Here is a 13154-nt window from a genome sequence, read left to right as displayed (position 1 = left end):
TGCAATTGTGTAAGCCGTTTCTCTTAAAATAATGCATTTTTGTATGTTATTTTCACTAATATGTTCATTTTATGCACATTTTCTCATAATATATGCATTTGTGCAAATATTATTTGGTTGGACATCTGCATTGCAAAATCTGGACAAGTGTGAATTTTGAAGGATGGCTGTGTTTTGTTTCTCATATTGTTTCGGAAAGTGCTGATTGGATCAATTCAGCTTTAAATCAAACTGAATCGAATTTCTCCCCATCCCTAGCAGTAGCCATAGTAGAACCAACAGGAAATCCAAAGAAGTGTAGAGATGGATCGATAGGAGTTGTAGTCTAGAGGAAGAGATGGGGGTGGAGGGGGCCAGAATCTGATCCAGTCTGGGCTTTCCAAGCATTCTCATCTGGCTTTATTTCTCCCACCAAGGCCAGTTAATGGGGGTCAAGACTGCGCCGGCGTCAACTTTGAGTACCAGCTGTGCAATATGGAGGAATGTCCAAAGCATTATGAAGATTTCCGAGCTCAGCAGTGTCAACAGCGCAACTCACATTTCGAGTATCAGAACAGCAAACACCACTGGCTACCCTATGAGCATCCTGATAGTAAGCAATGGCATTTCGGGGTTTCTCTTCTTGTATGAGAGCCAGTTCAAACATTGCAAAGAACCTGGGAAAGATGGGGGGGGGCTGTCAGCTCTCATTCCTCGTCACCAACTTTTTGCACTTCCCTGGGGAATTTTATTTTATTTATTTATTAAATTTATATACCGCCCGACTAGCGATAGCTCTCTGGGGAATCCATTAGAAAGCCACTTCTAAATCCTATGACAGACACATCCTCTCGTGAGCAGTGATAACTATACCAATTACAAAATCTAGTGACTGATTAAATATAATTAGGGAACAAATTCTGGTACATCTTTATTGAAAATCTGATATTCTTTCAAGTTGGCAATCTCTCTCATGCAGTATAGAACGGCCACCTTTGAATACTGAAGAACACGGTCTAAGAGGGGTTTTCATTGTGACTTTCCTTCGCCCCTCTGACAGCTAGGAGTCTACAGGAAGTTGAGAGTAGGGAGATAGATACATAGATAGATAGATTTAATAATGTTGTGTGCACCCCAGTCTCCGAGGAGTGAGAGACTTTCAGGGGTTCCTGCGCTAACCCAGGGTTTGGTTTCCTTGGAATTAAAGGTCAGCAGAGACTGTGGTTTCTAAGATATATGGTGTTATGTACACATATGTACAACCTGAGTGCAAGCATCTACAGTCCAACAGATTTTACTTCCCCATTAGGTTTGTAGGGAACTTCGCAAAGCCATGGCTTGGGGTTCAGCACACACAGCAGTAGAACCTCTCTATGTCTTCTCCAGCTTCCAGTTTCGCTAACCCAAAATCTTCCTCTTGCCCCAGCCAGAGGAGGGGGGGAGGGCTGCCTTCATTACTATGGCAACACATTGCTCTCCTGGACAAATCCTTACACATGTTAATGGGGGCACTTGACAGACTTGGCCAGCCCCATCTGCTTATTAAAGGAACTGGTTCAACCAGTTCAGCAGGTCTTTCCAACATGAGTGGTATCTTTTATAGGCACAGGATTATAGGCTGGGAGGGGAGCAATAAAAATCATCCATCCCAATCCTACAGTCCTATAAGAATAATATATATTTATATTAGGGCTATTCAGGGCACCTCTGGTTTAGTTTGGGGCCCACTTTGGTGATCCTGATCTGATCCAGGCCTGATCTGGGCCCTGAACTGAATCACAGCTGTAATGTTTAATTTAGGGTTTTAAAGTCATAATTAAACATGTAGCCAGTGGCATTGTCCCCTTCTGCCCCCTCTCCTCACTGCCCAACCATCCCTCTTTTGACAGTCCCAGATTGTTCAAGGTGGACCCAACCCAGGACAATTCAGGGTTACCTCAAACCATTCTGGACAAATCCCAGATTGGCCTGAATTGTCCTGATTTGATTTTTTTTTTTTTTTTAATAATTTTTATTCAAATTTTTCCAAAAACAAACAAAACAAAGTCAAAAAGACATAACAATACATCAACAAAAAAATGAAAATAAAATAGTTGACTTCCGATTTGTCGCAGATCAGCTATAAGTATATAATATACATCAAACCTGTCCCTTAATGTATACATACAGAGTCCCTTTTCTCCATAGGCTGTCTTAATTAATCGTCAAATCCCAGTATCATCATTTTATTTTGATCTTTCAACAAAAAGTCTAAGAGAGGTTTCCATTCCTTAAGAAATGTATCTGTCGATTTTTCTCTAAGTAAACATGTCAATTTATCCATTTCTACTAAGTCCATTAATTTCAATAACCATTCTTCCATTGTTGGTGTTGATTCCATTTTCCACTTTTGTGCATATAATAATCTTGCTGCCGTAATCATATATAATATTATTCTTCCATATTTCTTTTCTATTTGTTTATCCATAAAACCCAATAAAAAAAATTCTGGTTTTGACCGAATATTTATCTTTAGAATTTTTTGCATCTTCCTACCTATCTGTGCCCAAAATAATTTCGCCTTTTTACATGACCACCACATATGATAAAAAGATCCTTCTTGTTGTTTACATTTCCAACAAACATTAGAGACATTACTATACATTTTTGACAGCTTTTCTGGAGTCATGTACCAACGGTACATCATTTTATAAAAATTTTCTTTAAGATTATAACATAATGTAAATTTCAAGCCTTTTTTCCACATATTTTCCCATTGATCCATTTGTATGTTATGACCAAAATTTTTTGCCCACTTTACCATGCACTCTTTTACTTGTTCTTCCTCCATATCCATTTTCAATAAAAGTTTATACATTTTTGCAATTATGTTTTCATCATTTGTACACAAACCTATTTCAAAATCAGATTTATTTATTTCAAACCCATACATTTTCTTGTCCATTTTATATCTTTCTAACAATTGTAAATAGGCAAACCAATGAAAACTATATCCTTCCTTTATCAATTGTTCTCTCTCTTTCATTATGTATTCTCCATGTACATTTTCTAATAGTTCTTGATAAGTTAACCATTTCTCTTTTCCAGACATTTCTCTTCTATAAAAAGCTTCTTGACTTGAGACACATAATGGTATTTTCGAATAAAACCTTGGTTTGTATCTATTCCATATTTTCAACAGAGGACGTCTTATAAAATGATTATTAAAGTCTACATTTACTTTTACTTTGTCATACCATAGATATCCATGCCATCCCCACTTCAGATTGTGGCCCTCCAAATCCAATAGTCTTTTATTCCTCAATAAGATCCATTCCTTTATCCAGACTAAACAGCAGGCAGCAAAATAAAGTCTCAAATTTGGTAATCCCAGTCCTCCTCTTTCTTTAGCGTCTTGAAGTAATTTAAATTTAACTCTTGGTTTTTTTCCTTGCCATACAAATTTAGAAATATCTTTTTGCCATTGTTTAAAAGGTAAATCAGAGGATATTACAGGTATTGTTTGAAACAAAAACATCATTCTCGGTAATACATTCATTTTTATCACAGATATTCTACCCATTAATGACAGTTGTAGTTTATCCCATCTTAGCAAGTCTTTCTTAATCTCTGTCCATAATTTTTCGTAATTATTGTGAAACAACTTTGAGTTTTTATTTGTCATGATGATGCCTAGATATTTCAACTTTTTTTCTATTGTAAAATCTGTCTTGTCCATTAACTCTTTCTGTTCCCTTAAAGTTAAATTTTTCACCAACATCTTTGTTTTTTGATTGTTGATCTTAAATCCTGCTAAAGGTCCAAATTCTTTTAATTTGTCCATCAGTATATGAATTCCTTCCAAAGGGTTTTCTAGTACAATTATCAAATCATCAGCAAATGCTCTCAATTTATATTCTTCTTTTTTTATTTTTAATCCCGAAATCCTTTTATCTTGCCTTATATCTCTAAGCAACACTTCTAAAACCAAAATAAATAAAAGGGGAGATAATGGACATCCCTGTCTTGTACCCTTTTGTATTTCACATGAGTCCGTTAAGTCTCCATTAACAATTATCTGGGCCTTCTGTGATGTATAAATCGATCTAATCCATTTTATAAAGTTGTCTCCAAAGTCCATTTGCTCCAAAACCTGGAACATAAATTTCCAATTCAAATTATCAAATGCTTTTTCAGCATCTAAAAAAATCAGAGCTGCTTGTTTATCATTTCGTTGTTCTAAATATTCCAACACATTCAAAACATTCCTGACGTTGTCACGTAATTGTCTTTTAGGTAAAAACCCTGATTGATCTTCCTGAATAAATTGTTGCAATATTATTTTCAATCTTTCAGCCAAAATCATTGTAAAAATTTTATAGTCATTGTTCAGTAGAGATATTGGCCGATAATTTTTTGTTTTAGTTAAATCTTGGTCCTCTTTAGGTATTAATGTTATATTAGCATTTTTCCAACTATCCGGTATCTTTCCCTCTTGCAAAATAGAATTCATTGTAGACTGTAAAGGTAGCAGGAGTTCTTCCTCCAAACATTTATAATACATTGCAGATAGCCCATCTGGTCCTGGTGCCTTTCCTAATTTAATTTTATTTATAGCTTCAGATATCTCTCTTGACGTAATAGGGCCATTAATAACTTGTCTCTGAAAATCTGTAATTTTAGGCAAATTCTGTTTAAATAAATACTCTTCTATTTTTTCAGATGGAATTTCTTGACACTTATACAATGTTGAGTAATATTGATGAAAAATCTTTTTAATTTTTACATTGTCTGTCAGCGTCTCATCTCCTTCTTGTATCTTTAAAATAATATTTTTTTGACGTTCTTTTCTTAATTTATATGCTAACCATTTCCCAGGTTTATTTGCAAATTCAAAAGTCCTTTGTTTAGCAAAATTTAATTTCCTTTCAATTTCTCTAACTGTCAACATTGATACTTGCTTCTGTAACATTTTAATTTGATTTACAATAGAAACTTTAGCTGGATTCTTTTTCAATTCTTCCTCTTTTTGTTTTATTTCTTCCAAAATTAATTGCATTTTCTGTTGTTTCTTTTTTTTTAATTCAGAATTACATTTAATAAAGTATCCCCTCATAAATGCCTTACTTGTATCCCAAACAATATTTTCACTTGTTCCTTTATGTAAATTATATTCAAAGAACTCCTTTAATTTCTTCTTACATTCTTGTACTACTTTATCATTCTGTAATAAAGATTCATTTAGTCTCCATCTAAATCCAAGATTTTTTTTTTTTAAAGTTAATATCACAGGATTATGGTCCGAAAAAGTTTTTGGTAATATATCCATTTTAAAAATATCCTTCGCTAAAATTTTTGACATCCAAATCATATCAATCCTCGAAAATGTTTTATGTCTTTCTGAAAAATAAGTAAATTCCTTTGCATTATCATTTATATATCTCCAGGTATCCACCAATTCTAGATGTTCCATGAGTTCAAAACAAATCTTCGGTAATTTACCTTGTGTCTCTTTGATATTTTTTTCAGAAAGCCTATCAATTTTTGGTGAGATTACCCCATTCCAGTCACCCATGACACACCAATGCTCATATGAAAACTCTGGAATTGTCCTGATTTGATTTGGGATCCAGGGTTTGTCTGGACCAGATGCACAGCCCAAATTTATGTCATCTCATCATCATAAAACATATTTTTAAAAAACTGACAAATCAGATCAAATATGAGGAACATCAGCAATAAAACTCTGTAGAATTGCACCACAAATAATACTTCAGGATCCAAATGCCCAGACAAGTAAAAAAAAAAAAAAAAAAAAAAAAAAAAAAAATGTTTCTTAAGATTTTTTACAGACTGTGCATCATTTTAGAGGGAATCAACATGAGACAAGGCTTTCCTGGTGGTGGCCCTGTCTCGTGTCATGACCCTCCCAGGTTAGAGATGGGTGAGCACCCAGAAACTAATGGTGTCCCGCCAGTACTTCTAGCAAGCACACCACCCTCCAAGGGGTCCAATGAGAATTTGCTATATACCTTTAACATGCAATTGATTTATCAAGAAGTCTCAGGATTCTGAGCAAGGCACCCTCAATCAGCCCTACCACCCCCACCTGCACCACCTGTTATAAGGGGACACTACCCAGCCTTACAGGGTTGTTGTAAGAATTACAGCATGATAATGTATGTTGCACACTTAGAATATTCAAAAGAACTATTGTAAACTTTGAAGTCAGTCAAGCTGGATCTGTTCATGTACGGTTTCTGGATTAGCTGTTTGTTTATTTTGATATGAAAACTTTGGATTACTTTGTAAGTTGACAGGGACCTCTTCTTTAGTGAGAATGGTGTGGGAAGTGCTCTCTTGCGGTTGCTTAAGAACATAAGAGAAGCCCTGCTGGATAAGGCCAGTAGCCCATCTAGTCTAGCGTTCTGTCCTGACTGTGGCCACCCAGATGCCTCTGGGAAACCCACGAGGAGGACCTGAGGGCAACAGCACACTCGCCACCTGCGGCTGCTGGAAACTCGTTTTCAGAGTCATGCTGCCTCCAACAGTGGAGGTAGAACATAGCCAACATGGCTAGTAGCCATTGCTATCTTCCATGAATTGGTCTAATCCCCCTTTTAAAGCCATCCAAGTTGGTGGCCATCACTGCCTCTTGTGGGAGCGAATTCCATAGTTTAATTATGTGCCGTGTGAAGAAGGACTTTCTTCTTCCTGTCCTGAATCTTCCCATGTTCGGCTTTGTTGTATTATGAGAGTGGAAGAAGAAACTTCTCCTTATCCCGTCTCCACACCTTGCATGATATTATACACCTCTATCATGACTCCTCTTACTCACCTTTTCTCTCAACTAAAAAGCCAAAATGTTGCAACCAAATGTAACCGTAGAGTTGCTCCATCCCCTCCAGATCCTGCTTTCCTTGCTGCTCCAGCGCTTTCCCACATTGCCAGACCCTCCTTTGCAATCTCCCCTGTCTAATGTTTCTGGAGGGGTGTGGGATGGGACCAAAGAGGAAGGGCAACTGCACTGCTTGTGAAACAGAATAATTGTTCAAGGGTCTGATGCTCAATTTGCCTGCATTTCTGACTTGTGTAGCCACCAAAAGATGCCAGCTGCATTGCCAATCCAGAGAGACGGGAGATGTTGCTTACATGAAACAACTGACCCACGATGGCACTCGCTGCTCGTACAAAGACCCATTCAGCATTTGTGTGCGGGGAGAGTGTGTGGTGAGTGATGACTTCCTCCTCATTGCAGTTGCTCCTTAGAGCTCTTCCCAGAAGGCCTTGCAAGATGGGCCGGGCAAAATATTCACGGAGATTTTTAGGTATGGTGATTTCTTGGGGAGGGGCCATAAGATGGTAAGGGAGCCAATTCTTTGCTGGCAGCAGGTCCCATCTGGTATTGTGGTTAGAGTGCTGGCTTAGTACCTGGGACACCCAGGTTCAGATCCCATATTCAACCATGAAGCTCACTGGGTGACCTTGGGCCATTCACATTCTCTCTCTCTCTCTGAGCCTAACCTACCTCACAGGGTTGTTGTGTGGGGATGAAGTGGGGGAAATTATGTGTGGCACCTCAAGCTCCTTGGAAGAAAGGTGGGGTATAAATGTAATAACAAATGAATGTTCAGTCTCCAGCCATGTTTTTTTCCTCCTGTTTCTTTGCTGGAGGACTGCTTTGAAGAGCTGCCCCTGGAAAACCAGGGAGTAGGGATGAAAGCTCACCACCTAGTGGGGGCGTTCTTACCTGCCCTTTTATTGTTCAAACCAGCCTCTTAGCAAAGCAGCAGAGATGCTTCTCCATTCCATTGCTATGTGGATGTTTTGAAGAGCTGCCCCAAGAAAAATCAGGTCTCCCACCTTCACAGGAGACCCTTGGGGTAAGAGGTTCCCTTGTAGCAGGTGGGCTTTGATGCCTGCAGCCCCAGTTTTGGTGGGGTGCATTTTAAGGAGGGGGAAACATGAAATCTTCTCCACCTTTAATTTTAATCTAAGCGAGAGAAGATGCCATAAATTCTTTGCCAGGAAATGCCGCATTCAGCAGCCTCTATAACATATGTAAATTCCGTGAAACTGCCCATACCTGGTTCTTTTTCAGAATTCATCTGGCTTTGATAGATCGTGGATAGAGGCAGCGAACTGGGCAGGGCAACCCCCCACCCATCTACCCACACAAACACACTGAACTGCAGGAAATCCTATTCAGTCCCTGAAATTTCCTCGACCATATCAACAAGAGAAGCTGTCAGAAACTGGATCTGTCTGGTGCAGAGCTTGGAAAAGTTGCTTTTTTGAACTACAGTTCCCATCAGCCCAATCCAGTGGCCATGCTGGCTGGGGCTGATGGGAGTTGTAGTTTTAAAAAGTAACTTTTCCAAGCTCTGGTCTTGTGGGCTGAATCCTTCTGTCCCCCATCTCTCATGGGCCACGTTTGATCAGTGGGTGGGGCCACCCACCTGTCCATCACCTGACATCACAATGATGTCGGCACTTGCAAAGCTGGCTGTCGGTGCTTGAAAAGCCCAGGCCAAAGCATACCGGGCCTGCAAACCTCCTTTCAGCGTAGTTTCATCTTTACCTGCCTCACACCTGATGCCGTATATGACATCAGGTGTAGGGCAGGTGGGCATGACTTGGTAGCAGGGGCCTCATGGACCAAACGGGGAGCCCTCATTAGATCTGCTGTCTGGAGGTGCCCCACTGCTGAACATAGGAACATGAGAAGCTGCCTTATACTGAGTCAGACCATGGGCCCATCTAGCTCAGTACTGTCTACAGTGACTGGCAGTGGTTCTCCAGGGTTTCAGGCAGGAGTCTCTCACAGCCCAACCTGGAGATGCTGAGGACTGGACCTGAGACCTTCTGCATGCAAAGCAGATGCTCTGCCACTGAGCTATGGCCAAAGATAGGAATATAGGAAGCTGCCTTATACTGAGCGAGACCATTAGTCTGTCTAGCTCAGTATCACCTACACTGACTGGCAGCAGCTCTTCAGTGTTTCACCCAGGGATACTTTCCCAGCCCTACCTGGAGACGCTGGGGGTTGAACCTGAGACCTTCTGCATGCAAAGCAGATGCTCTACCACTGAGCTACGGCTTGCCTCCCCAACCTTTTTCCTTTTCCTTTTTGGCAATAAATGCTAAGATCCTTTGGATGCTGTGTTACATGCTTGGTATCAAATTTTGTGGTTGCTAAGTACATATATATCCCTGGCTTTTATCTAAAAATTAATAGAAAGCGTAATAAATCTGACCTGGATTCTGTGCATGTCCAAATGATGTCTCCTCTGACTCTCTGTGATACACTCAAATCTCTCTTTGCAGAAAGTTGGCTGTGACAAGGAAATTGGGTCCAACAAAGCTGAAGACAAGTGCGGAGTTTGTGGGGGAGACAACTCTCATTGCCGGACAGTCAAGGGGACCTTCACTCGAACCCCTAAGAAGCTTGGTAGGGATAGCTACACCTCCAGACTCTTTCCATATCGCCAGTTTCTGTGCTCCATTTGTAAGAATTATTGTAATGAAAAGGTTGAGTCCACTGCACTCTTTTTAACCATGGGGAGCTTCACCTGGCATCATAGGCTTTTACTATGGGGAGCATTACCTGGCTTTCTGTCTATGGCTAGCTGTGAGGTTTCCACAGTGCACAACATGAACGCGATTTAGTATTTATTTTGCGCATTCGTTAGTTGCACACACACAAAAACTTCAAAGAGATTTCAGATGAAATACAAAGAGATAAAAGCAATTAATAACAAAAAAGACACAGTGTGCAATATAGCATTCCTAAAATGCTCACCCAACAAGGACGTACGGGTTACATAAGAAGGACATATGGGTCACAGTGAGGTGTCACCTGTAGCCCTTTAGATGTTGTTGGACTCTAACTCCTTGACTACTGGCCATGCTGACTGAGGCTGATTGGAGGTGGAGTGCAACAGCTACAGGGCCACCTCTCCTGTAACCAATATTAAACTGATTCCAGTTGACATGCTTAGTTAAGTCAGTTCTTGTGGCCATTTGAAGTCAACTGCAAATGGATTTTTTGAATTGATTTGCACACCTTTGAACTTATTGTATGAATGGTCTACAACACAACTCAACATGCCATGGCCCAATTTGGAGATTTCTAAGACATGTTTCTGTAAGTGCAGGATACTAGCTAAACCATTTACAAGGCTCGCAAATATGAAAAATCCTGTTAGCTGGTGGTTGAAGATCGTCTTCATCCTTTGGGGGCAGTGTTTGGAGTGGGCTACCATTAATTTTCCATTCCATATTAATGTTTCATAATAATTTTCATTAGATTCCTTTTTTTTTTTTTGAGCATTCTCCCAGAAAGTCTAATCAACCTCTTCCAACAGGGAAACAATTAAGCAAGAGGTGCCAAAACGAACTCAAGTTTCTGGAAAAGGAAACCTGCAAGTATCCAATTGATTTTTAGTCTGAATTTTCATTGACTATTTTTTTAAAGAACTACTGGAATGGGTGCAAAAATCTTTAAATTGATATCTTTGAACACTACTGATATAGTTGATTGGTGAAACATGCTCATATGAAGACTTAGTCAATGAAAACTAAAGACTTCAGTGCCCGAATTACTAACAAAAGACATTCTGTTTAAGGGAAGGCAAGAGGTGCATTCGCTTTGCCCAAAGGAGCTCGTGATGTTTCCATTTCTGAAACCAGAGAATCTAAAAATGTTCTGGGTAAGTTTTGCCTCTTTGCAGAAAGTTGGGCATCCATAGCCGCTATAGAACAACTTTTTTTTTCTAGTGTCGCTTCTCATTGCCGACTAGTCGCTTACAGAAAATGCAAATACCGGCAAACTTTTTATGCTTCCTATGACAGCTTCTTGATGCTGAGAGTATTTTGACTGTTAACCATATTCCCTTAGTCAAAAAAAAACTGCGGTAAGTTTAAATATGATCTTTGGCTTATGATAGCAGCTTCCACAGAATGCCCATAGCCACTGGGAAGGAAATGAATACTGAGTAATATCTGTTTGTTATTCTGGAAACCCAAGGATCTAACTGATGGTTGATAAAGGAGGGAAATAATCCATGCAACCTGCTGTTTTCATTCTATAAAGCATAGGAAACATACACTCTTTGTCTAAATTATCCAGATTGCTATGGTTCTCCAGAGAACATAACAAAGTAAGTGGCTTGCAATGAGTTTAACTTGTTTTTTCCATGCAAAGATGGGAAACGCAAGTGTGCCTAATCACCATGATTACAAACCTGTCTGTCCTTACATTGACTGTTTATGGGCTTATGGATGCACCTTCTCTGCAAATGGGGCCAACCTCTTCTCGCAAGCAACTAACCCTCGCAATGACTTTTCCTCTTTTCTCTTCTGCTTCCTCCCAATGCCTTGCTGCACATGCCAAAGGGTACCTTAAGATGTTTGACATCCCACCGGGTGCTAGACATGTGTCTGTCCAAGAAGACGAGGCTTCCCCTCACATTCTTGGTAAGTGTTTCTTTGCTTAGGTTTGACCGTCATGTCAACAGCCCCAGTGCCAAGAGACTTAACACCGCTTTCCAGAAGATGTCCAGGGCCATTGCAGATGTTGTCCTGGCCATTTGATTGCCTCTTGGGTAGCCAAAATGGTACCTCCTGGTTGAGGTGATGGGCCAATTCACTTGGTATTTTATTATTTTTTTTATTATGTTTATAACCTGTGGAACTCAAGTCAGCATAAGTAGGAATTAAGAAGAGAAGAAGAGGCCTGCGGGATCTGGCGAAGACCCATCTGGTTCAGCATCCTATGCTCACAGTGACCAACCAGATGCCTATGGGAAGCCTGCAAGCAGGACCTATGCACAAGAACACTCTCCCCAGTTGTGATCCCCAGCAACTAATATTCAGAGGCATTCAGCCCCCAACAGTGGAGCTTGTACACAGTCATCGTGGCTAGTAATATAGCCAACATGGCCCGTTTCATCCTCTTTTAAAGCCATCCAGATTGGTGGCCACCACTGCTTGCTGTGGAAGCAGATTCCATAGCTGAACTATACAAAATGTGAGGAAGTACTTCCTTTTTGTCTGTCCTGAGTTTTCTGACATTCAGGCACCGGCCAGACCCAGATCTGCTTAGCTTTAGCACAGTTCTTGCATCCTGTATCTCTGGGTGTGCATCTAAGATGTTTAAACAGTACACCAAAGCAATGTAATATGTGAATCAGGAAAATGTGTTTAGAAACACTAATCGGAGGGCTCCCTGTTGACTTTATGTTTGGTCATGAACCCAACCATGCAGAACATTTATTATTATTAGTATTAGTATTATTATTAATAATAATAATATTACTGTAAAACAGTGCCTCTGATACCTATCTCACCAAGTTGGCTCAGAAAGATACCATGATTAATGGTACCAAAAGCCGCTGAGAGATCAAGTAAGAATAACAGGGTCACATTCCCCCTGTCCTTCTCCTGATAAAGGTCATCCAACAAGGGCGACCAATGCTGATTCAGGCCGATAACCGGGCCTGAACCCAGACTGGGATGGGTCAAGATAATCTGTTTCATCCAAGAGCACTTGCAATTGCTGCACCTCAACCCTCTCACTCATCTTGCGACTGGTTGGTAGTTGTCGTGAACCAATGCGTCCTGGGTGGGCTTTCTCGGGAATGGTAACATCACCGCCTCTTTCAGGGTGGCTGGAACTACTCCCTCCCACAATGATGCATTGACCACACCCTGCATCCACTTGGTCAAATCCCCTCGGCAATCTTTAATAAGCCAAGAAGGGCAAGGGTTGAGAGGACACGTTGCAGGCCACATCATCGCAAGCACCTTGTCCATGTCATCAGGCCACATTAACTGAAACCATTCCCTGCAAGTGCCATAGAACATGGCAACAAGGCCCTTAGTTGGATTGTGCAAATGGAGCTGGCCCCAAATGAGAGGTTTCAATCATTTGGTTGAGCTTGGCCCAGCCCTGTGAATTTCTGCTTCACCTCAGAATGGCTCCTGTGCAGTTCAAATGGCGAACAGCCACCAGGATCGTGTCTTGGTTGTGCTGCAGAAATGCTAGATTAAAATAAGTGACAGGATATTTATATAATCTATATACCACTTCACTGTAAACACCTCCAAGTGGTTTGCATAAAATAAAATCTACATTAAAATTATCACTAAAAGTCAGAGTTAAAACCTCGGGAGGAAGCCACCGAAATTTGAAA

At 40.3% G+C, this 13154-nt stretch overlaps 1 protein-coding gene across 1 annotated transcript in view; it reads left to right on the top strand.

Moving 5' to 3' along the window:
• ADAMTS3 (ADAM metallopeptidase with thrombospondin type 1 motif 3) overlaps positions 1 to 13154 on the top strand; it is a 188413-nt gene that overhangs the window by 130114 nt on the left and 45145 nt on the right. Inside the window, exons 15-18 of the mRNA XM_061582955.1 lie at positions 417 to 592; positions 7055 to 7188; positions 9286 to 9409; positions 11356 to 11436. Of these exons, the coding sequence (XP_061438939.1) occupies positions 417 to 592; positions 7055 to 7188; positions 9286 to 9409; positions 11356 to 11436 (515 nt within the window). The remainder of the gene's footprint in view (positions 1 to 416; positions 593 to 7054; positions 7189 to 9285; positions 9410 to 11355; positions 11437 to 13154) is intronic.

This window comes from Rhineura floridana, chromosome 9 (assembly GCF_030035675.1).
Source record: "Rhineura floridana isolate rRhiFlo1 chromosome 9, rRhiFlo1.hap2, whole genome shotgun sequence".
NCBI lineage: Eukaryota > Metazoa > Chordata > Lepidosauria > Squamata > Rhineuridae > Rhineura > Rhineura floridana.
This window is presented reverse-complemented; position numbering and strand designations above follow the sequence as displayed.